The 23,637-nt window shown below is 42.5% G+C and overlaps 2 protein-coding genes across 2 annotated transcripts; one reads left to right on the plus strand and one right to left on the minus strand.

Annotated features, from left to right (window-relative positions):
- Window positions 1-14: 14 nt before the first annotated feature.
- Window positions 15-7,001, plus strand: LOC108876721 (pyruvate kinase PKM-like). Its single transcript, XM_018666412.2, is given in 12 exon segments — window positions 15-124; window positions 1,454-1,632; window positions 1,764-1,855; window positions 3,216-3,347; window positions 3,459-3,645; window positions 3,740-4,010; window positions 4,102-4,252; window positions 4,360-4,428; window positions 4,430-4,513; window positions 5,214-5,380; window positions 6,122-6,303; window positions 6,431-7,001. Coding segments are annotated over 11 exon segments (1,593 nt in total). The 5' UTR covers window positions 15-124; window positions 1,454-1,481; the 3' UTR covers window positions 6,538-7,001.
- On the minus strand, window positions 6,766-23,301 carry LOC108876720 (potassium/sodium hyperpolarization-activated cyclic nucleotide-gated channel 3). The gene is given in 9 exon segments (XM_018666411.2): window positions 6,766-10,095; window positions 10,098-11,608; window positions 12,524-12,688; window positions 13,846-14,086; window positions 14,691-14,837; window positions 15,891-16,109; window positions 17,030-17,191; window positions 17,910-18,333; window positions 22,169-23,301. Coding segments are annotated over 9 exon segments (3,585 nt in total). The 5' UTR covers window positions 22,828-23,301; the 3' UTR covers window positions 6,766-10,038.
- Between the last annotated feature and the right edge of the window lie 336 nt (window positions 23,302-23,637).

Consider the following 23,637-nt stretch of genomic DNA (forward strand, 5'->3'; position numbering starts at 1 on the left):
CCTATATCCTGGTGTGAACGGGTGTGGGTCACACAGGAAAGTAGTCCCGGTCAGTGAGGGGAATAAATCCTGCCGCTCCAGCGAAACCAGTGGCGCATTGGTCTTTGCAAAGTTCTCCCAGTCGGTGAGTAACTGCATGTAGATTCTGCTAAATGACAGAGAGAGGGGAGAGGAGATCATTTCTGAGTCATTTGTTGAAATCATTACATTCATATTATTTCCTAATTATTTTTAAAATTATATTTATTCATTGATCATTGACTGATTCATTCCTCTTTGAAGAAATAGACTACAAATATATAGCCCAAATATTTTTCAAATATACTGTAGCTACCATGTTATTTTGATCTGGAATATCATGAAACTGAAATTATTCATGCACACTGGTCTAGAGTAAAGCAGTGTGTGTAACTTTCTAACTTTGATTTACTTGTTCTTTGTACATATTCTTCATACTTATCTTTATCCTGTTGCTCTCTATCCCTGCTGCTCTGTTTCCCCTGCTGCTGTAATGCTCCTTGGTATAAATAAAGTTTAATCTTATTTTCTCTGAATATTAACAATCTATGTCCTCAGAAACTGATAATTAGGCAGATAATAATTAGACGTTTTATTTTTAATGAAACAAATAGTAGTTTCATGTCTGACCTGTAACTCAGTCATCAGTGATAATTTTTTGTAGTTCCCTGTTAGAATAATTATGAATAACGTTTTATCAAGCCTTTATCATTGAATTATGGTGGTTTTTCTCATTTTTCAACACAATATTTCTTTTTTCCGTGATATGTCTCTACAGTCCATAAATACTCACACAGCTGACCATGTTATTTTAGGTGAATACTAAAGGCTGGAATGGTGTCTGAGCCCACACAAACAAACACACACACACACACACACACACACACACACACACACAGAGCAGTGGCAGTACAGTAAGTTGAATCCTGACAACTCTGCTTTGTCCTTTTAATGTGCATTGTTTGGATTCTCAGCAAGCTTTTCACTGAAAGCAGCATAAATGATGTGTTTCTGTTTCCTCGTGGAGTTATTCTTTGTTTGTGTGTGAATCACCTTCAGCCTCTGTCAGAAGTGATCAGCTCCTCTTCTTCAGCTGCACATAAACTCCTGCTGGAATGTGGGAGAGGGCAAACAGGCAGGCACATAGTGTTGCTGTTGTTACTTTTTGCACAGGCTGTCCGGTCAGCCTGCACACACACTCTTCCCTGGTAGACTTAAAATTATTTCATGTAGAGGTCATCCCTTATTGTAAGTGTTTACTTTTCCACTGAGATAATTACTAGATTCTTCCCTCATAGTGTCAGAGAATTCACCAGGACTATTTTCTGTCTGTGATTCATGAAAAAACCTTCTCTATAACCGATGTGAAATGTCACAGGTAGAGCTGTTAGGTACAAATCAATCACCTCTCTTGTTTCCCTCTTTGTCTTGCCAGGACTTTTCCTGCAGACACGGATCCAGTCATGTCTAAGTCAAAGGATACGGGCTCTTCCATCATCCACAGCCAGCAGATGCATGCTGCCATGGCGGACACCCTCCTTGAGCACATGTGTCTGCTGGATATTGACTCGGAACCTGCTGTGTCTCGCAACACTGGCATCGTCTGCACAATTGGTCAGCCACTTTGCCAAAGCCCATTGATTTATTTCACAGTGCACAAATCATCCAATGACTATCTTGATGAGTCTAGGTCTGAAACATCTATGTTTAGCAGCCCTGTGTCTCATTCACCTGTTTCGATGCAGGACCTGCCTCCCGGTCGGTGGACATGGCCAAGGAAATGATCAAGGCTGGGATGAACGTTGCAAGAATGAACTTCTCTCATGGCACACATGAAGTGAGTGAAGTGCCTGCTTTCGTTTTTCTATTTGCATCTCCAAATCTTTCCTTTAAACCTCCTAGGCTGTTGCACTTCTTGTCCCACAATCCCAAATAGTGTTGTTACAGCAGGTGATTTATGGCTAGATGTCAAAGGCGAAACACCTGCCATGACATCATTAAGGCATGTCTACTAGTGCAACATGCTTGAGAGTTTGAACTTAGGTGGAGCACTGCAGCAGCAGTATCTTTGCCCTCTGTGGCTGATTCAGTGTGGATTTACCCTTTACAGCTGCAGCAGTGTGACATTACACTTGTGGCCTGGTAACTGTCTGTGCCTGTAATTTGATCTATGAGCCTGTACTTTCCCCTTCAGTGCCGGCTCTGTGTTGTAGCTTGTGATTTGGCGAGCCAGCTGTGATCAAGGCCAAGTCTTTGGCCGATCTTATACGACTGACCCCTCGCCTTTAAAAGTCATGCCTCTTTACCTTTTTCACTGTCACCTGAGTGGACGAGCCATCAAATCTATCACCGGCTGTAGCATGAGCACCCATGGTTGATATTTGGATCTTTAAAGGTTAACTGCAATGATTTTTTTCCAAATGTAACTCAACTCTCAGAATGACTTTTGTGGAGGGGTGTGATAGGTCAGCAATGCTAAATAAAAAAAAATAAAAAAGTCCACATTTTAGCCAGGTTTTCAGAAACACACACATGCACAAAAATGATAATTATAACTCCAGAAAATCACAACAAAGTAGACATATGAGAAGGGCAAAATAAATTTGACCTCTGTCTCATTGGTGCGTCAGTTGTCAGTACAGCTATAAATAGGTCCTCTCTGAGAGTCAGGCTTGTAGCAACAGTACAAGCAGAAGTCAAGTAGAGATGCCACAGTGAGGCATTCATTATTAACTGAAGACAGTAGTGCTTAGACTAGACTATGTTATCTTCATCCATAGCTGTATACAGACAATGTAACATTTGTACATGTTGATCACATTAAGTAGGAAATTAGGTATTTCATTTAATTTGTCAAACATCCCGTTGTTAAGGCTACAACTCAAATGTTTTTGGAAAGTATACCTGATCAGCCTGTGTGCAGCTATTTATGTACAATGAAACGGAACAATGTCATGTCCTAAAAATGTGTTGCAGTTGTCATTCAAGACAGACTACACATAGTTATGTAACCAGCGCCATGCCGCCTGTGGGACTGCGTGACAAAGTTTACCCACCTGCTGTTGTACAAACTTCGTTCACTTTTTAGGAATTTGACACCTAAATGAAAACATTAACTCAGCCTTGTAATAATCAGCCATTACAATTCACTTGTGTAATCATTTTTCAATATTTTTTTAACGTTGCACATCATATAGTACCATGCTGAGACCATCAAGAATGTCCGTGATGCAACTGAGAGCTTTGGACCAGGATCTGTCGACTACAGACCAGTGGCCATCGCTCTGGACACCAAGGGACCAGAAATCAGGACCGGACTTATCAAGGGAGTGAGTTCTCAGCAAATCACAGAGGCTCAGAGGGGAACATCTTTATTGCACAAATACTTGTATAAAGGTTTTCCTGCAGTGATTGCCAAACTTTTGCCTGGTCTTGTTTAGAGTGGCACCGCTGAGGTTGAGCTGAAGAAGGGTGAAACCATCAAGCTCACACTCGACGACCAGTACAAGGAAAAATGTGACGAGAAAGTTCTGTGGCTCGACTATAAGAACATCACCAAGGTTGTCCAGACTGGAAGCCACGTCTACGTTGATGATGGTCTGATTTCCCTCAGGGTCAAAGAAATCGGTAAGCACACAATAACCATGTTTGTTCCATTTTCTTCTTTTTATTTTCTGCCTACTGTGGAAATTAATTTTCTCTATGTTTCGTGCGTCCCAAGGAAACGACTACCTGATGTGTGAGATTGAGAATGGCGGTATGCTAGGCAGCAAGAAGGGTGTCAACCTGCCCGGAGCTGCTGTTGATCTCCCTGCTGTGTCTGAGAAGGACATTCAGGACCTACAGTTTGGCGTGGAGCAGGGCGTTGACATGGTCTTTGCCTCCTTCATCCGTAAGGCTGCTGACGTTCAGGCTGTCAGGAAAGTTCTGGGCGAGAAGGGCAAGGACATCAAGATCATCAGCAAGCTGGAGAACCACGAGGGTGTGCGCAGGTTGGTGGATGATCAGCGGTCACAGCTGATTCTGCGCAGATCTGAACCGTTAGATAATTGTTGAAGAGTCTTTTGTCTTTTTGTCCTATAGATTTGATGAGATCCTGGAGGCCAGCGATGGCATCATGGTTGCCCGTGGAGACCTGGGTATTGAAATCCCAACAGAGAAGGTCTTCATCGCCCAGAAGATGATGACTGGCAGGTGCAACAGGATCGGCAAGCCCATCATCTGTGCCACACAGGTCTGTGACACCATACCACAGAGAACACAGAATCACTCTGTTTAAAAAGAAAAGTTCATCAAAGTGTGCATATACACATATATGACATGTAATGTTTTTTCCCATAGATGCTGGAAAGCATGACCAAGAAACCTCGCCCTACCCGCGCTGAGGCCAGTGATGTTGCCAATGCTGTAGCTGGATGGCAATGACTGCATCATGCTGAGTGGTGAGACCGCCAAGGGAGACTACCCCCTGGAGGCCGTGCGCACACAGCACATGGTAAGAGCACACCTTCTGGTCTGTGTTTACTGTACTGGTGCACGACAAAGGAATCACAGCAGTGTTGAAGGTCAATACCAGTGTTTCAGCATGTTTTAGATACTGGTGCATTCATGTGCTCTTGGGAATCTTTTGTTGTCTGCCACACAGCCATGTTTTTAATGACAAATGCCACCCAAGTTCACAAGATCAAAAATTTAACATAAGACTGTGAGATACTTGCAGTATGAAAGACGGGAATACTTCTACTGAAGATAATGTTTGTTTTGTGCTGTGAGTAACATCTTCCACATTTTAAATACATCAGATGGCATCAGCTTGGTTTTTACTAACAGCTTGTTTGGTATTTGTTCAACTTGCTTTGTGTATCCCTGTTGCAGCCTGTCCCTCCCTCCATCCATCTGCTACCAAACAACATCTCTCCTTGTCTCTTGCATTATGCTTTAACTGTGTTATCATATTACTCAGTTAGCATGTGTCTGAGGATCTGCAGTGCACAGCAACAGTCCCTGGACATCATGGCCGCCGCTGTTGTTTAGCTGCATGTCTCGGTGTACCTTCAGGTATGAAGACCTCTGCATTGAAGATAACAGACCTTTGTTTTGTCTTTTTAAATGCAGAGTAACTTCTGCAGTTAAAACTAGCTATGTGACTGCAGCCTGACACTACTGTAATATTATTCTTTTCTTCACATGTTCAGATTGCCCGTGAAGCCGAGGCAGCCATGTTCCACAGGCAGATGTTTGAAGAGCTGCGTCGCAACTCTCATCTGACCCGTGACCCCACAGAGACTGTCGCCATTGGTACCGTGGAGGCTTCCTTCAAGTGCTGCGCCAGCGCCATCATTGTGCTCACGAAGTCTGGCAGGTGAGAATTCAAGAGCAAGTCCACCTCCTCGTGTAAATCTCCTCTGTGGAGCTCTGAGTCATAATATCCTCCACAGCGCCCACTGCAAACAAAGAGACTGCTGCATTATAATATTCTTCTATCCCTCCGCCTCCACTCTCTCCGTAACACAAGCCCACGGCTCATATGAAGTGTGCCAGCCTTCACTGCACTCACAATCTGTGCTCCACTTGTGACCTTTTGAGATTTGAACCCTGACATTTTACGAGTTAATTTTAACTCCCTGTTCATTCCTCTCCATTTGGGCGTTCGTCTTCACACCACATGATACAGAAGACATACCACTGTCAGCAGGGTGGATTTCATAAAGATAATGGCATAATCAAAAAAGTTATAATTAATGTTTGTGTGTGAACAATGGATCACATGACTACTTGTGTGTGAAAGGGGTCTCTGATGATGAACCCACACAGTTTATCTCCTGACTCTACCGTTCCCCTCAAGTCTATGGAGCTTTATAGCATCTTTCAGCTCACTCTTTAGCAACCCACTCTACACTACCTGCACAGCTACAGCTAACAGACAAGTAGCAACTAGCTGGTGAACATAGTGAAGCATTTAGCAGCTTAAGAGCCAGACATTTCCCTCAGGAGTTGATGGAGACTAAAGCATAGCTTTAGCATCATTCAGGCCAGTGTTATTGTTGAAATATTTCTAATTTCAGTTTGACATTGTTTTTAAATTTTGTACCTGTTCCTGCAGGTCCGCTCACATGCTGTCAAGGTACAGGCCCCGTGCCCCTATCATTGCCGTGACCCGCTGTGGCCAGACCGCCCGCCAGGCTCACCTGTACCGCGGTGTCTACCCCGTTCTCTACACCAAGCCTGCCAACGACGTCTGGGCTGAGGACGTTGACCTGCGTGTGAACTTTGCCCTGGAAGTTGGTGAGTATTTTTGTGTTTTGTTGAAACTTTCAGCAGTGTAATAAAATTGTTTGGAAGGAGTCAAAAGCCAACAGGTATGTGAACATTTTGTTCATCTCCCTCAATGGCTGTTTTTCTCTATCCTTAGGCAAGCACCGCAAATTCTTCAAGTCTGGTGATGTTGCCATTGTTGTGACCGGCTGGCGCCCAGGCTCCGGCTACACCAACACCATGAGAATTGTGCTGGTGCCTTGAACTTCATCAAGGGACAGTAGATAACCACTCCCCCTCCCCTCTCCTGTAACCCACCTCCCACCCCTGTGTCGGACTTTTCACGTCTGTTGGTCTTTGTAACCAACAGAAAGTCAAAACCAGGCCACTCCTTCAAAGGACTTTTGATGGAGTCGTTCACACAGTATCTCCATGATTCCTGTCCTATCCATATGTGCAATTTATTGTCTAAATCCCGCTGCCAGAGACTGAACTTAAAACCTTTTAGTGGAAACTCTGTTGGTGAACACAGTGGAAGTGAGTGTTTGTCTATGTGCAGCGCACTTATTGTCATTTCCTTAGTTTTTGGTTCTTTTATTGTCCAGGTACCATGAACAGTTGCAGATGTGTGCTGTCTTCCCCTGTGTTTTATGCAGAACTGACAGTTAGTACAATGTATCATTGTGAATCGATCTGGCATCCATCCATTAAAAGGAATTACTGGGTCAGCTGTGTTTTTCTCCTCTGTTCAGTGGTGGAAAGTAACTGAATACATTTACTCAAGTACTTGGCTTGAGTACAATTTTTAGCTACTTGTATCGAACTTGAGTATCATTATATTTATGCTGTTCTCAAGCTTTTACTTCATTTTAAGTAAAATAACTTTTTTAGTCTACTACATTATTTGACTATCCCATCTGAATACAAGTTGGTGTACATCCACACAAAAGAGAAATTAAGCGCCAACAAAAAATGTGTCAGGGTTCAGGGTCTGAGCGTTCCAACACTTAACAAGATCATTGAACGGAACTAAGTTTAGTCTACTCAAAAATGCAGATTTTCACAAAGTTGGTATAACTGCTCATATTGGAAGTCAATCACATCACTGGCTCTGCTCTTTACATTTTGGAGAAAGGACATTTTGAAAAAACTAAAAATTATTGGAAATAATAAACAAACTGTAGCAGCGAAAAGAAGCAAGAAAAGTACAATTTTGTGATAATGAGCTTTAAAAATTGATTATTTTGCATTTTCATGGTCATATTAGATATTTTGTTTATATTTACTTTATTCATATTTATCCATTTATATAATTTCTTACCACATTATCAAATTAAATACTGAACACCGTGCATCGCTATGAAAATCAGACATCCAATCTTTCATCACTTTTAATCCCTCAGTATTGTAGATGTGTAGTGCTTAATTTTGGATTTAGTTAAAAGCTGCAACACCTCACTGGAAAAAATTACATCAGGCTATTATATAATAATAAAATCTTCAAAAAACTAGCTCATCTGGTGGAGTTAACACAGGACAGAGAACATCAGGTCTGTCCACCGTTTGTCCTGAATGACATATGAATAATACAAGTTTTATCTGCTTTGGATGGACCTGGAAACTTCATCTGATAGAAAAAAAGCTCATTTCAATCAAACCCTGCAGTAGCCCCGAATTAAATATCTATATTTATTCTCTAATCCAGCAGTTATCACTCCATGAACATGGCAGATAATTTTCTTTGTGTTGACGACTCAAATATCTGACAGATTATAATCCTGGCTATTTTGAATGTTGGCACCGAACGACACCAGGCAGTTCTCAATTTATAATCCGGCTTAAAGTCTGAAACTTCTGCAGCGTTTTTATCAGATTCTCCTTCATGCCATGCTCTCCTCTAAAAAAGAAATCAACAGCTAGGATGAGCATCATTGACCATATGTCATTTTATTGCACTGAATTCAATAGCTAAAATAAAATATACCTAACATACATGGGTGATGGAATCATCAGATTTGGTGGTTAAAAGGCAGCAAAATGAGAAATAAATATATAAATAGATGAATGACTGACACTCCCTCTCTTATACACACCTTTAAGTTGACCGCACTCAGTCCGAGCTGATGCCCATGGCAGGTGGTGTGGTGATGCAGGGTTGGGGGAGAATAGTAATGAGGGATTGATCGAGCCCATTGGCAGTGACTGGCTAGTGACTGATAGTATCTCTCCTCCCTCAGGGGAGGGAGAGGGGGGTGGTCAGAGTCACAGCAGACCTCCAGGTCAGTAACCAGGCAGCTAAAGCCACTGGACAGGACTCTCCAACGGTTCAACCTGCTGACCGGCTGGCTGCTTACAGTTCATCACCGGCCACAGGTCCAGAGAGAGAAAGAGAGAAATATCATCTAAACACATGAACTTATTATTAACAAGTAGAAGGATTCAAGAGTCTGGTTTTTAAAAAAGCAGTCAGTGATACATGTCTTATTGATTCAGCATAGCATCACAAAGCAGCAATTGTACAACAACAGATGTCAAATTTTTACAATCAAATAATGTACAATGAAAGAGGTAAATATGCAGCAATATGACCCATCAGGGTTTCTTATTAACCATTTGCCCAAGTAACTGCTTTTAGCCCTTTGACTGGTGCAAGAAACATTCACATCAATCTTAGTGCATCGCTGGTTTCAGGATGTTTGATTATCCACAATTGCTTTTTGGAAAATATTTAAATTCCTTGTTTTAATCTGTTCTAATTAAAAACAGAATCTCACTCATCAAGTGCTTCAATTCACAGTACCTTTGTATACCTATAAAAAAAACACACAGATTATTGCATACTATGCTAGTGGCACACAAACCTTGGCTCAGGTGTATGTTCTGTACCAAAGTTATTGTCAGACTGAAATGAGTTGGCATCAGTTGTGCGACTCACCACATGCCGGAGCAGCTGTGGAGGGACAGAACGGAAAACGTGTATGTTGTCTCTGAAACTGGTTATTCTCCAAAAAAAAAGGAGAAAGAAAATGTAAGCATCATTGTCATCCTGTTCAACACATTCAAAATGCATCCCACTTCTCCCTCTCAGACAAACATTACGTTACATTCATTACTTCAGTGTTTTTGAAAGTGATCTGATTTGTGTGACCCATTTGGGTGTGCAATATTGCTGAAACGCTATCTTGGAAGACATGCCATCGTCAAACCTTTAAAGTTACGTGAAGTTCTCTGAAACGAGCAAAGTGCACAGTCTGTCTCTCCTCAAATCTCTTAAGGGGTAACTTTGCATTCACACGACACACTCAGTAGTGGGAAAGGATTTTAAAAAAGGACAATAATTTTTGGTTTCAATCATAACCGGATACAGTTGTGGACAAAATTCCAACTAAACGGTTGTCACTAAAAGGTTACACAAAATTGCCTGGACAATGGGGTTTTAAACAAAATACTTATAACAAATCACAGAGTGTGGTTATAATATAATACATAGAACAATTGATATTTTCATGAGGTGCTATATATATCCATCATTTATTTATTACTATATTCAAAGAACCAATATCCTGTAGAAAAAAAAATATCCATCATTGTCCATTATTATCCATGATCCATTCACTCTGATTAAAAATTAAACTACTGATCTCCAATCTGATAAGAATAACACACCCTCCTACTTCAAAATTTGACAAAGTAGTGGTTAAAACAATGCCAGGAAGGAGGAGATCTCCCTTTTGTTCAGGCATTAAAGGAGGGTGTGTCTGAACCTCACAAGTTGGAGGGAAGTTTGGACTGTTTGTGTTCGGTCTCTAACATCTTAGCGGGGATCTAGCAATGGGAGAGTGAACACCGACGGATTGGTTCTGAGGTTCAGGCCCTGAATGTGTCCGACTGACAGGAGTGGCTTGACCCGGGATCGGAGTGTAGGGTTTACTGACAGCCATGGGGGAGGAGAAGGGGCTCGATACCCCCGCTGCTCCCGCCTCTGAGGAGCCGCTCATGGCCAAAGGCCTTTCCTGGTGTATAGAGCTGTGAGAGCCTGAGATAGTCTTTATTTCCTGGGTAAAGAGATCCACCGAGGATTCGGCACTCTCTTTGAGGGTACAGGCCACCCTGGCAGGGCATGAGGTCTGAAGAGTTAGAGGGTTGTGAGAACTTGTGGTGCTGGGGAGCTCACTGTGGTAAACTGTCCTTCCCTTCACAGGGCTTTGTATGCTGGGACTGTGGACCGGAGGCGTGTAGCAGGGCGAGGCCTCTGCTGAGCCATACTGGGCCAGGGAGGCGAGGGCCGAGTGCTCAGGGAGAACCTGGGGAAGGAAAACAGACTGGAGGCCTGCCAGGCTGTGCTGGGCCAGAGAGGCAGCGGCTCCAGCTCCGACCGCAGACATCGGCTGCATAAATCCACTGGAGGATTGGGTGCTGGTGATGAAGGGAAAATGTGGGAGGTTCGGACCACTGGATGTCCTGCCCACTCTGTCATGACTGGACCCCATCTGCTGCAGGGTGGCATGCGAGGTCTGCTGCAGGTGGCTTAGTATGGGGCCGACTGAGCTAGAGATCAGGGGGCTTATGGTGGAGGCGGAGGGGGCTGGGAATCTCACTGCTAGTCTCCCCGGCGCCCCCTGCTGCAGTAAGCCTATCGGGTGGGGTGGGGTGGTCATAGCACCATGGAAGGGCTGGGAGTGGAGCTGAGCGGAGCAGGTATAGGACACGGTGGCCTGGCTGATGGGGAAGACTGAGGCCATGCCGGAGTGAGGAGGATGGGGTGGGGGCTGGTGTGTGGACAGAGGGGTGAGGGGCTGCAGGCTGCTGGTGAAGATTGGCTGGGACATCAGTGTGGGCGACACAGGAATGGTGGAGAGATGCTGTGTCCTGAGGGACGCCAGCGTGGGGGTCTCAAGCCCAGAACGGAATTTGGTGGAGCTGGCGGGAGAACCGGGCCCTGAACCACAGCTGCTGGAGGTGTTTGCTCCAATGTGGACTCTCTTTGAATGGCTGGTGTTGTCCTTCAGAGAACCAGAGCCTGTGGCCAAAGGGTGGTGGAAGAGGATGGGGGGAAGCTGGGAGTGGTGGGCTAAGGCCAGGGCCAGAGGGGTGGTGGCTGCAGCAGCCTGGAGCGGGGCCTGAACCAATGGGGCCCAGATGACCGGGGTGGGTGATGGGGGAGCAGGAGGAGGGTTTAGGCTCTGTGCAGTGCTGGTCTGGATCAGCTGTGTGCATTGGGCCATGTCACGATCATGCTGCACTATTCTTTGGATGATCTCACTCTCTTGGAGGTTTAGTGTGCCAGAACTTTGGTGATGCTGGACTTTATGCTGAAGAACAGAGTTCCTCTTACCTGTTGAGAGAGGAGAAATAAGGCCATGTTACATCTTACTGATGCACATTCCCTCACCAAAAATAGAACTGATAAAAACAAAGACTGTTCTAATAGATAAAGCTGCAAGTCTGCACAACACTCAGAAAACCAGATGGCTGACAAGTCTGGTGAACATTGAACATATACTTGGTATCATTGAAAGTGGACCTGCAGTTAACACATCATGTGAAGAATACAGTGGTGCAAAGTAACAAAGTGTATTTTTTCAGGTTTTGTACTTATATACAGCTTTGAGGTGCTGGTGCTTTACTTGAGTATTTCCATTTCATGCTACTTTATATTTCAGCTGCACTATGATTCAGAGGAACTTATTCCACTTACTCCACAACACTATACAACACAATGGTTGAGATTAAAACAGTGGTTCCCAGTGTTTTTGTCTTGTGACCCAACAAAAGCAATGTCTGGTTGAGGCCTGCTGTCACATGTCTATGAGTTGTTAGAAGTTACACCAAAGAGACATTTCCCCCACTAAAATTCACAATTTTATTTAGAAATGTTTAAGGTTCAAAGAGTTAAAATAATTCAAATATATGATCTAAGTAATCCAAAATATCTAATCCAACCTTCATTAATAATTTCACAACCCCTCAGATTTATTTTGGGAACCTCTGGACAGGACTATCTTACTTTGTTAAAACTAGCTTCACCTAAACCACTAAAATGCTATTTACAAACTGATGCATCATGATTAATAATCTAATAATGTAATACTGTATTACTACCAGGGAACATTTTTTTTATTGTTTATATTGGTACTTTTGCACGTCTTCCACCACTGCATGAGAGAAAGAATAATAATAGATAATATTTAACTGGAAAACATGAAATTGGTTCCAGTATACATGTTCTATCTTTTGGCAAAGAACAAACCGATTCGGTCCAGGCGGTCAAGAGCCACAGTCTCAAAGGCTCTCCTCATCATGGGATACTCCTCCAGCACCTCATTGAAGTTGTCTACTGACAGAGAATACAGCCGACAGTAGTTATCTGCTCGCACGCTGGCTGTTCTCCTGCCGCGGGTCAACAGGCAAATCTCTGCAGGGGAGGAAAGAAAAAAAAACAAAAGTTCAATTATTTGTATCATTTCTTTAAAAGACTTCCTGGTGAGTCCAAGGCAGACATTAATATTAATATTTTTGGGTCATTAATACAAAGTGTTAGATGACTGTTTTCCCCTTTTCTCACACAAGTTGTGTGATACATTACTGCAGAAATCATATCTTTTAGATCCATTCACAAAAGGAAAGGCAAAAATAGTATTATCACAGTGAGACGATAAAACATGAAAAGACTGATGCCTCTGAACCCCACAGATGGAGCACTTAATGCAATTTCTGCAGCTTACAGTTTGTCCTGACCTAATCTGTCGTGCCAGATCAGAAAAATAAAATAATGCGCCATTTAAAAAAAAAAAAAAAGTAGACATATTTTTCAGGACAGACATATTGAGGATATAGACACAAACACACAGACTCACACGCTCTCTCTCTCCTGTGTCCTGTTTATCAATTTAATCTATTTATCACACATGACAACATGGGATTTCTGACATATTCATTTGGTTTTAGACACAAACTTTCTGTCCTCATTTACTATTTTCTCATCTGTATGTGTCTTTAGCTGCGCTTAGCAGCTTTAAGCTAAAATATATAAAGTTTTGTGATTACCATATCATCCTTGAACATGAAATACATGCTGTACGGTTAAACACTGACATATGGTTAGAATAAATAATCCAACATGGTTTGCTGGGTCACACGTCTTCAGACTGAGAATGTGAGTAAAGTAAATTAAGTGAAGTAAATTATTTATTTATGTTTCCTAGTTAATGACATTTCACACAGCTGGATATCAACATTGACAGGTTGAGACGACGCAGCAAAGGCTACAGCAAATAGAAAGCTCTGGATTTCAGCTTTAAATATGATGTTAACAAAGGGGAAAACCCCAGAGATGGAATCAAAGATCACAAAGCTTTGCTCCTCTTAGTCCCAAGCCCTTTTAAGGAGATGATGTGGACAGTTTTTCCCAGCTGTAATAGTCTGCAAAGTTAATCTGCTGAGTGCCTGCGCAAAATAAATCAAAACAAATCATACTATCACCACTCCTTCACATACATTCAAACTGGCCCACTGCAAGCTACAGAACATCTTAGCATGCAGTACACACATCAGGTTGTGTGAGGATATTACCTCCAAAATAAGAGCCATCAGACAGTTTGGTGTCTTTGCTGCTCTTCGTCAGGACGCTGACGACACCATGCTGGATGAAATACATCTTCTTGCCGATGGTTCCCTCTCTGATGATGTAGTCTCCTGGCTGGAAGACCTCGAAGCGCAATTTGGTCAGCATGGAGGTCACAAAGTTTGGATCAGCATTGGCGAACAGAGGCATGGAGGCCACCAGTTTCCGACAGTTGAAGTTGATGATCTCCTGCAGAAGACACAGACAAAAGTGTTTCAGAATTTAGCCACATGACAAAAATGTTGGTGTTACAATGTGTGTACATTTCAATCACTATAAAAGCAGGGTGGTTAAAGGCTTAGTGCTTTGTTAATGAGGTTCTCTGGCCTCACACAGTCTCCAGCCATTACTAATCAGATTACATGACTATTAACATTATCGTGCAAAGTAAGAGAGCCATATTAGATTACATAAATAATTAAGTATAAACAATTTAGAGCAAGGATGCTCACTTCATTAATTCACATATTTGCCATTGAGAACCATAAAACCTTTGAAAATATATAAATAAATAATTTTGGGGGGCATTTTTGGGCAATGTTTCACTTTATCTCCCACTGTTTAGCATTTATCAGTACAATATATACATTTAATAAACAGATTTAACACAATATAATGCCACTTAAAGCAGATATAAGGACATTTTGGAGCATTTATTAATGCAGAGTATTTGTAAACAATTATAAATTCTCAGTTTTCTATTACGTGTTGTGTGTTTTACTTGGCTATGATGCCAACATCACGACGCAGCATCATCATAAAGACAACAACATCAGCGTGGATGAAGTCTAACCTCTCGCAGCGGTTCATTCAGCTCCTCCAAAATGCTTTCCTCATCGAACATCTTGCCCTGATAACGGTGTTCATAGTAGTCATGGATCCTCTGACGCATGTCGGCTGGGAGCTTGTGGAAGGACATGTACTGTTCCACTTGTTTATACTGTAACAACAACACAAGTCAAATGATCAAAATCATCAAATTAATAAAATTATTTCAGCGAACAACTTCCACAAAAAAATATGTGAATGTAATGTAACTGTATTTGTGTTAAGACAACATGCAAAGTCATGTCAAAATGAATATATTAAACTGATTGATGTGTTGGCTCAGAGGTGGACTATAATGTGTCTCATTATGTTAACAGTCAACTGTCAGGCCATCTGTGAAACCTGCCCACAGTGCAATATTGTGCCTCTGCCCCATCTGACAAATACAGTTGTGCTCTGCAGGCTGCAGCTAATAACATTAACTACTGTGTCCTTCAGCCATGTACTCTACCAGCAAAGCACCAGAAATGGTCAGTGTTTAGCCAACCTATATGTTATCTCCTGCGCTTTTGTTTTTATTGCCTGGATTTAGCCATTTCCAATGTTCATCTGCATTTTCTATGTAAAAATGCACAACAGTAGGTGAAACATCTTAAATCGATTTTCTCTGTTGCTCTATACTTTCCGTTTTATTAATAGTCTCCCTCTGATGGGCATTTTCACACTTAAACATAAAGCAAACCTTTGGTTACTGTGTACTGTAAATATTTATGTCACCTTTAAACGTGTGGGCAAAAACAGTTTTTAAAAAAACAAAAAGGTGGATTTAGTTTTCAAATCACTCCTGGATAAAATGCTTTTTCTACAAGAAATATTCAGAAGTAATACCAGAAGCAATACCACAAAGGAAAAATACATTACAAATAAAAATCATGTCTTCATCTTATGTACTATTGTACTTTGTAAAGGTGGAGTCGATTTTAACTACTTTACATACTGTGGGGTAGTTTAATCTATAACAATACATTACATTTTCTACACTGATCCTATGTTCTGTGTATAAAAAGTATAATAATATAATATAGAAAGTAGCTAAAAACATTAAATAATATTTTCTTCTTAAATGTAATGGAATAGAAGTATTAAGTATCATTCCACCACTTAGACATGAAGAAAGCAGATTTCTCTATGACAAATATCAACCATGCGGGGAGAGACCACCCACCTTTTCCTGGTACTGCCTCCTAGAGGAGTCCAGAGACTGAATGAGTGCAGTCGCATGCCCCACAAACATGGCAAAGCAGGTAGCGCCCACAATCATGCTGAGGATGGTGAGCCACACGTCAGCCATGCCGATAGGGGGGTACAGACCATACCCGATGCACAGCATATGACTCATGGCTTTGAACAGGGCGTAGGAGTACTGCTGACCCCACGTGTCATTCTGTAAGGGACGTGGAGGAGGAGAGAGAAAGTTTACCAACATCCACAACATTAATGCAGCAGCATGTCTGTGTGAGTCTCCTCAGAGTTTAAGATCAACAGATGATTTTTGCTGGTTCAGAAGCACCCGACTAAGGAGCTGAGGCTGTCATAGCACATCACCTTACAACATGCATGCAGACGTATGCACTTGCATTACTGTCCTGGGTGATTTTTTTTCCACATAAGTAGTTAATACTTATAAACCTTATCGGTGAATATTTGAATATTATAAGGGCTGCAACTAACAATTATTTTCATTATGGATTAATCTGCTGTTACTTTCTCGACTAAGCCATTAATTATTTGGCTTTAAAATGTCAGCAAATCTCCTACAGCTTAAGGTGATGTATTCAAATAGCTTGTTTTATTTGAACAACTAACCAAAGTCAAAAGATATTCAGTTAATTTTATTTGTCATAAATAACAAAGAAAAGGTTAAGACCTGTACATTTGAGAGGCGGTTACCTGGGAATATTTGGGATTTTTGTTTAAATTATTACTGAAACAATAATTAATATTTAAAATAGTTCCTGATAAATTTTCTTTTGACCATCTAACTGATTAATTGAGTAATTGTTGCAGCTCTCTGTACGTGTACATTTTCAACAACTAAATAAGCACCAACCAAAGTTATAGTTTGGAAGTCTGTTTTATCAAGCCTGCATGGCTGTAATTTAATTTGTTTTGAGTGAAGGTGACCAAACAACCAACCATTGTCAGATTTAGATTCAACTGTTGATAAGTCCTACAAGAAGCAAAATTTCTGTGTGCATGTAGAACCCCATCAGTCACAGTAAGAAGGCTACAGAAAAAATGTTTTTTAGGGCTTTTAATAGGAACACATTTGGATGCTGTCTGACTCATAAATAATCCACTTACCACCATCTTGTTTCTAGTGACCCAGCAGTCAGGAGGGAAGTCCTGCAGCATGGGTACCAGGAACTGCAGACAGCCGTCCCAGTGACACAGCAGCAGCATCATGCCAATCAGGTTCATGATGCGAACCATGGCACTGGCCAGATCGTAGGTCATATGGAAAACCTGCGACACAGATTATCAGCATTAATGCAAGTCAAAAACACAACACACATCTCATTGTAAATAAATCTAGAAAATTTCAATTCTCTCTCATGCTATCAGAGGATTTGAGATATACAGTAGGTGCTGTGTGGGCCGATGGACACAGGGCCATAGTGTTCTTAATCTTCTATAGACTACCAGAAGCCGTTTCTGTGTTGTGTAACCATCTGCAAGCAACATTAATAGCCTATGGGGAATGCAGCCTCAGTTGGAATTATAATAATAAGAAAATGTGGGAAAATATCTGTGATGTCTATAAGTTGAGAATGTGGGAGCCTCAGTGGAGAACCAGCAAATTAGCTGTAGCTGTAGGAAATTAGACATTAGTGTTTACAAAAAAATGGCATCATATGTACAAGGTATGAGAAATCTGATAGTGTAAGAGAAATATCACTATGTTTAGCTCTTCAGTCATAGCAGCATTTTAGAGTGAGGCTCCAACTAATGATTATATTCATGTTCATTATATTCAACTTACTAATGTAAAAGATATTAAATATTCACATTTTTTCTTTAAAATAATTTAATAATAAAACAACTATCACCATTGTTGCTGACCAATTGTTACAGCTCTATTTTCAGAGCATCAAAAAGACAACCCAAATATCCAACCAGATGTGTGCTAGTAGCTAGTGTGTAGTCTTATATGAAGATCCAAGCTTATCCTTGCAGGATCTACCTCTTCCCACTGATGGATGTAGCGGATAAGTCTGGAAAGACGCAGCAGCCGCAGCAGACTGAGGATCTTGGTGAAGCGGACAATCCTCAGGGCCCGGGCCGTCTTGTAAAAGTCCGAGTCGATGCGCGTCTCTACAATGAGAAAAATGTAGTCCACGGGTATGGAGGAGATGAAGTCCACCACAAACCAGCTCTTCAGGTACTTGATCTTGATTTGCTGCGGGTCCAGGATGATCTCTGTGTTGTCCTCCTTCACGATGCCTGTGCGAAAATTGAGGACCAAGTCCATGAGGAAGAAGGTGTCCGACACCACGTTGAAGACGATCCAGGGCGGCGTGTGCTCGTCCTTGAAGAAGGTGATACCCACGGGGATGATGATGAGGTTCCCCACCATGAGCAGCAGCATGGTCAGATCCCAGTAGAATCTGAAACACACAGTGGCTAACATAACTCACATTTCTAGATAACAGCAGGCCAAAGTCATCTAGGCCAGACAGAGAGAAATCATCATAAACATAAGCTCTCGTACCTTTGACAGAATAACTGAACCGAATATTAATGTCAGTATGTATTATTGACCTCCAGGACACTGCATGCATTAATGAACTTAGATTTTAAGTGGATTTTTTGGGACATTTTTATGCCTTTAGTAGATATCTGACTGTGGAGAGGAGATGATCCCCAAACCATCAGTTAATAATTTCAATTAATTTTCAAGCAGAAATGCCAAACATTTGAACTTCCTGGTCTGTTATCTTTAAGTCAAATTGTAAAAACCTGAAACCAGACCAGATTATGAATAGACACTACTTTCTGTTTCTGTGTCTATATTGAGTATGTGCTGCATATTCAAAGCAATTCTGGATGGGTAGCAACTTCAAACAGAAATGAATCCCTGTGCAAATTGCAGTCGCTCACCAGAGCTCAAAATCCAGGAGATTTGTGTTCAAACGATCAGAAACAATGCAAACAATCTGCTCGAGCATAAACATTAACAAAGCAAGACATGGGCTGATTCAGGAGTGGTTCACTACTTCAGTTCAATATTGGGCTTCTGGCCACAGGGACTGGGAGGAAAATGGGTTATTGGAATTCATCTGAATTGCTCATGAGGAAATATTGATTTTCATAACTAACTAAATCCTCAAGTATCAGCAGCAGTGTGTTCAATTCCATCTATAATTGCATGAAAAAAAGGGCTGCTTTTAGCTGTGTTTACAGTAACCAACAACAGTACAGTCATCCAAACACATTTCAGATTATTTTCCCTCAAATCTTATAGGTTTATGTACATATCAAATAGTCAGCTAGAATATAAACACATCATCATACTGTCAATTCCACAGGCTGAATTGTTAATATTTTACTTAGCAAACACTTCACAGTTTCACAGGAAACATACAGTAGAGTAATGTACAGCTCAGCCACACAGAGACCAGCCAAGATATAGAGAGCGTTTGTTTACCAATTACCAGCTTGAGCGTTTATGCGTATGTGAGCTGAGAAAGCATGCATGCGTGTGATTGCATGACGGATCCATTTTAGAGATCTAATTAACCACCAATCGATCCAACAGGAGCCCGACACACCTACAGGGCCGGCACAAACTGCAAGGAGGAGGGTGGGTGGTGCGGGTGGGGGATTATGTGTGCATTACACCACTTCAGGGTACTTGTAGCAAGTGAGACAAAAGACAGTAACCATCCTATACTGTGTAACGCTTGATACTTTCAGGAGAGGAGAACATAAATCAGAGACAATGCTGGGTTTTAAAAGCACCTGCAACATGTATAATTGCGTATGCTAGATATGCCTAATGATCTATGAGAAAAGGGTGTAGTATTTGATCAAACGTGCTGATGATGTCTAAGGTTGCTGCACACAACTCCATCTGAGAGCCACACAAGCTAAAACTGTTCTACCTATCCGAGCTGCTTGCACCCAACCTTCACAGGAGAACATCACAAAAAGAGGGAACCTCTGAGGGCAGGGGTGGCCATTTGTTCTAATCAGCTTTCTGTTGTTCTCTGCCAAACAAAGCATTTGCATTGCTCTCTTCATCTGCCTGTTGTCTCTGCGGTGACACACTGGTCCTAATTGCACTTCCCCTCTCTGGCTAAATCCACCGTTATCTCCTGGGAATCCATGTCATCTCCAGAAGTCAGCTCCCATCAGCCAGATGTTGAGTAGTTAGCATTACTGCTCTGCACACGTCACTGTGTGCTGCTGCAGAACCATGGAACAGCTGGACCAAAAAAGAAAAAAAAAAAGTCTGCAGGGGACAGTGCATTACTGCTGGCTGTCCCCTGCAGACCATCCTGTTTGCTCATCAGCTGACTGTGCACGCAGGATTCAGCCCAACAAAGAACAGCAGACAACTTACTGGTGTAATCTGGTGTTACCATCAAAAATAAAGCTGACAGTTGTGGGTTCTCTGGACCTCTACTGGTCCAGAGAGGAATCTTGCACTATTTGGGTCAGAGTGCAACTACGTTAAAGAGCATGAGAGCACAAAGAGAGGGGAGTTACAAGCAAAGTGAACACAAAAAGGCTTAAAATGGTGAAAGAAGCTTAGATCAATCAGGACAGCTGAAAAAGGGATCACATTTGTACTAGAGATACTTATCTCTTGCTGCCAGAGCGCAGCTGAAGCACAACAGCCTGCATGCAGCTCAGTGGCTTAACACACACCTGTACTGTGGCTCAGGCCCACCAGCAATCATATTAACCATATTTACACAGCGTGCCAGTTCAGTATGTCGGCTGCTGTAGCCAGAGAAAGCTTTAATAAAAGGCAGCAGTTACTTATTACTGAGAGACTGTGTTTATAAAAAAGATTCAAGGTGAGGATACATGAGTTACACTGTGCTGGGCTGATGAACAGTGGTCATGGAAACACTGTATGTCGGCCCACAACTGCTCCAGATATCAGTTGATTGTTCACAGTGCTGGATGCTACAGTGTCTCATAAGTCAAAAAGACCTAAATGATCTTTACTGGGGTAAATTTTTTACACCTGGACAGTAAAACAGGATCTGCAAGATAAAACCTTCACCTTAACAGGACAACACCAGTCACCACAACCTCGCTCTTGCCCCAAGTGTGACCAAAACCAAGCATGGAGTAATGACACCTCATACCTCATACACAGAGTTAACAGCTGGGCGTCCTGATTCCTCACAACATAATTTTCATTTCAATCTCTCTTTCTGTCTCTCTCTCTCTCTCTCCCTCTCTGTATTCAGTGTTTTGTGGCGTGTCCCCTCCCCGTCCACACCATCTCTGCTCCATTAGACTAATTGTGCTGTAATAATCTCCACTGATGTGTGCTTCTAATATCTTGAATGGTCATGTTACCCTATTTTGATTACCCCATTTCCAAGCTCCTGCTGCACTCTCTGTAATCCATTGCCCTCGCTAAATGATAAAAAAGTGTAATTCAGATGAGTGGAAAAAAACTGCAGTGACACACATCGGCATACAACTGGCCAGTGAAAATATGATGACAGCAAGCCTCAAGGTTAAATGTCATGAAAATCCCTTGATGGCAGTGATGATCAGAATGCTGGTTTGGTATGCAGCATGCAATGAAATGTAAAACGTGCATGCATATACGTGTGGCGCAGCATGGCCAGTAAATTAGGGAATTACAGGTTGGCTTACTTTGGTGCGATAGAGAAAACTGTACACACAACAGGCAAGTTAAATAACCATATAGCTTATTCTGGATGGAATCAAATACACACACACACACACACACTTCTCTTGGCCAAACAAAAGAGGGACTTATATCCTACATATGTATGATATAATTTGGCTGTCACTGTGCTTATAAGAGGATTTTGTATGCCAACCAACTCCTATATGATATAGCAAATTCCCTGTAAGCATGGCCTGTGCAGTATGTGTAGTTAAGTCTTTAGAAAAGAACTGTTTACAGAAATGAAGCCATTTATCTATTCAAGGTGTGTACGGATTACTGAGGCACATTCAGCCTATGATACACCTATTCTGCACAGGCTCACACTCCTGATTATCATAATATCATCACAGAAAAAACACTCCTGGTGTATAGGGAATTAGTGAGTGTCTATTCTGTGGTGTTGAGTTTATATAGTAACTTCATCATGATCAGGCTATTTCAACATTTTAAGAGTTTTTCTACATTTATAGGCCTGACAAGCCTGTGACAGAGTCACTGCAGCACTTTTTTGTAAGACATCGCTGCTTGTAAATAAAGTTTTTTTGCACAGAAATTACCTAAAATCACTGTAAGGGTGGATTATCCAGAAGCCAGCAGACTTTACTCGTTCCCTCTCATGCTCCACGGCCCTCTCACTCCCCAACATCCGCAGGGAGAACTTGTTGACACCCGGTTGGAGCATCGCCCCAAACTGCCGGTGCATGAAGCCGGCTTGGTACAGCCGGTCATCTTCAGGTACTATTATTTGTTCCGTGCCCTCCAACTTGATGAAACTTGACTGGTCGAACACGGACCCTTGCCCGACTGCGCCACTCACACCGCCCGTTGCCCGCTGCTGGGCCCCGGGGCTGTGCTCACCGGGGAAACTCTCGCTGACACCGGCGTCAGCCTCGGGGATGAGGCGCCGCTGTTCCGCTGGATCTGACCCGGGAGGATAACGCCCGGTGATAGAAGAGATGCTGCCCCTGAATAAGCGACAGTCCCCGTTCAAGTTGGTCTTCACAGTAACGTCCCTCTCCAAGTCTTCGCTCCTGGCCTCCTCAATGCTCTTGCAACTGCTTGCAGGAGACGGAGAGGACAAATGTTTTAGCCGAATACTTTTCCTCTTAGTGTCCTTGTCGCCGCTGTCTCCTTCGTCAAACACAAATGGTTTTTGCCCAATGTTTTGCGGCAAGCTGTAGAGCCGTTTGCGCATGGAAGACTGGAATCTTTCCATTTTAATGAGGAAGAAGAAATGCGCTCTAAGGGTAGCCCGTGAAAACAGAGGGATAAATCATGAATCTCATACACTTGGGGTGCCACTGGAGGCAAAACAGTGACGGCGCATCCGCAGGACAGGTCGTTTCTTATTTGACACTTGGGACGTGCCTCTCTCCCCCGGTTCAAACATTGAGATGCGTCAACGATACGTGGCCGCTTCAATCCGACGGTCATGTAAAAGCGGTAAACGGGAAACGCATGTTAATCCAGGTAACCCCACAGCGTGCAGACGAGAGCGCATCAGGATGCAGCATGCTGAGCGTCGGACGTGCCGGAGTGGGAGAATGCCGCTGCTGCTGCTGCTGAGCTCCTCAATGACAAAGCATGATCTCCACCTCCCCAAAATATCGGAGCTCTCTGTCAGTGCAAGGTGATGACACACATGCACGCAGCTGGCACCGGCGTTCAAAGAGCGCTGACATCACTGATCCATCAGCCTCCCGCCTTTCTAATAACGTGAATATTGATGGAGCTAATCTATCGGGTTGCCATAGGAGCCAGGATGGAACATGCGCTCACCCCGCCCAGTCAGGACAACTGGAGGGGGGATGATTCAAGGATGCGACCCAGCCTTGGAGTTTATAGTTCGCTATAGTTGAGAGAAAACGACGGGATGTCACAGTCTGGTCTTTATGCATCATTGTGCAAACATGTTGTTTGGCGGGTCTGCACAGTGAAGAGACAATACTCATATACTAAGTCATAATCAGCAGACAATTTATGCTGAAATCTAGACACTGGAAACTTTGTTTGAAGCTTACACCTG

The sequence above is a fragment of the Lates calcarifer genome, linkage group LG10, assembly GCF_001640805.2.
Source record: "Lates calcarifer isolate ASB-BC8 linkage group LG10, TLL_Latcal_v3, whole genome shotgun sequence".
Classification (NCBI taxonomy): Eukaryota; Metazoa; Chordata; class Actinopteri; family Centropomidae; genus Lates; species Lates calcarifer.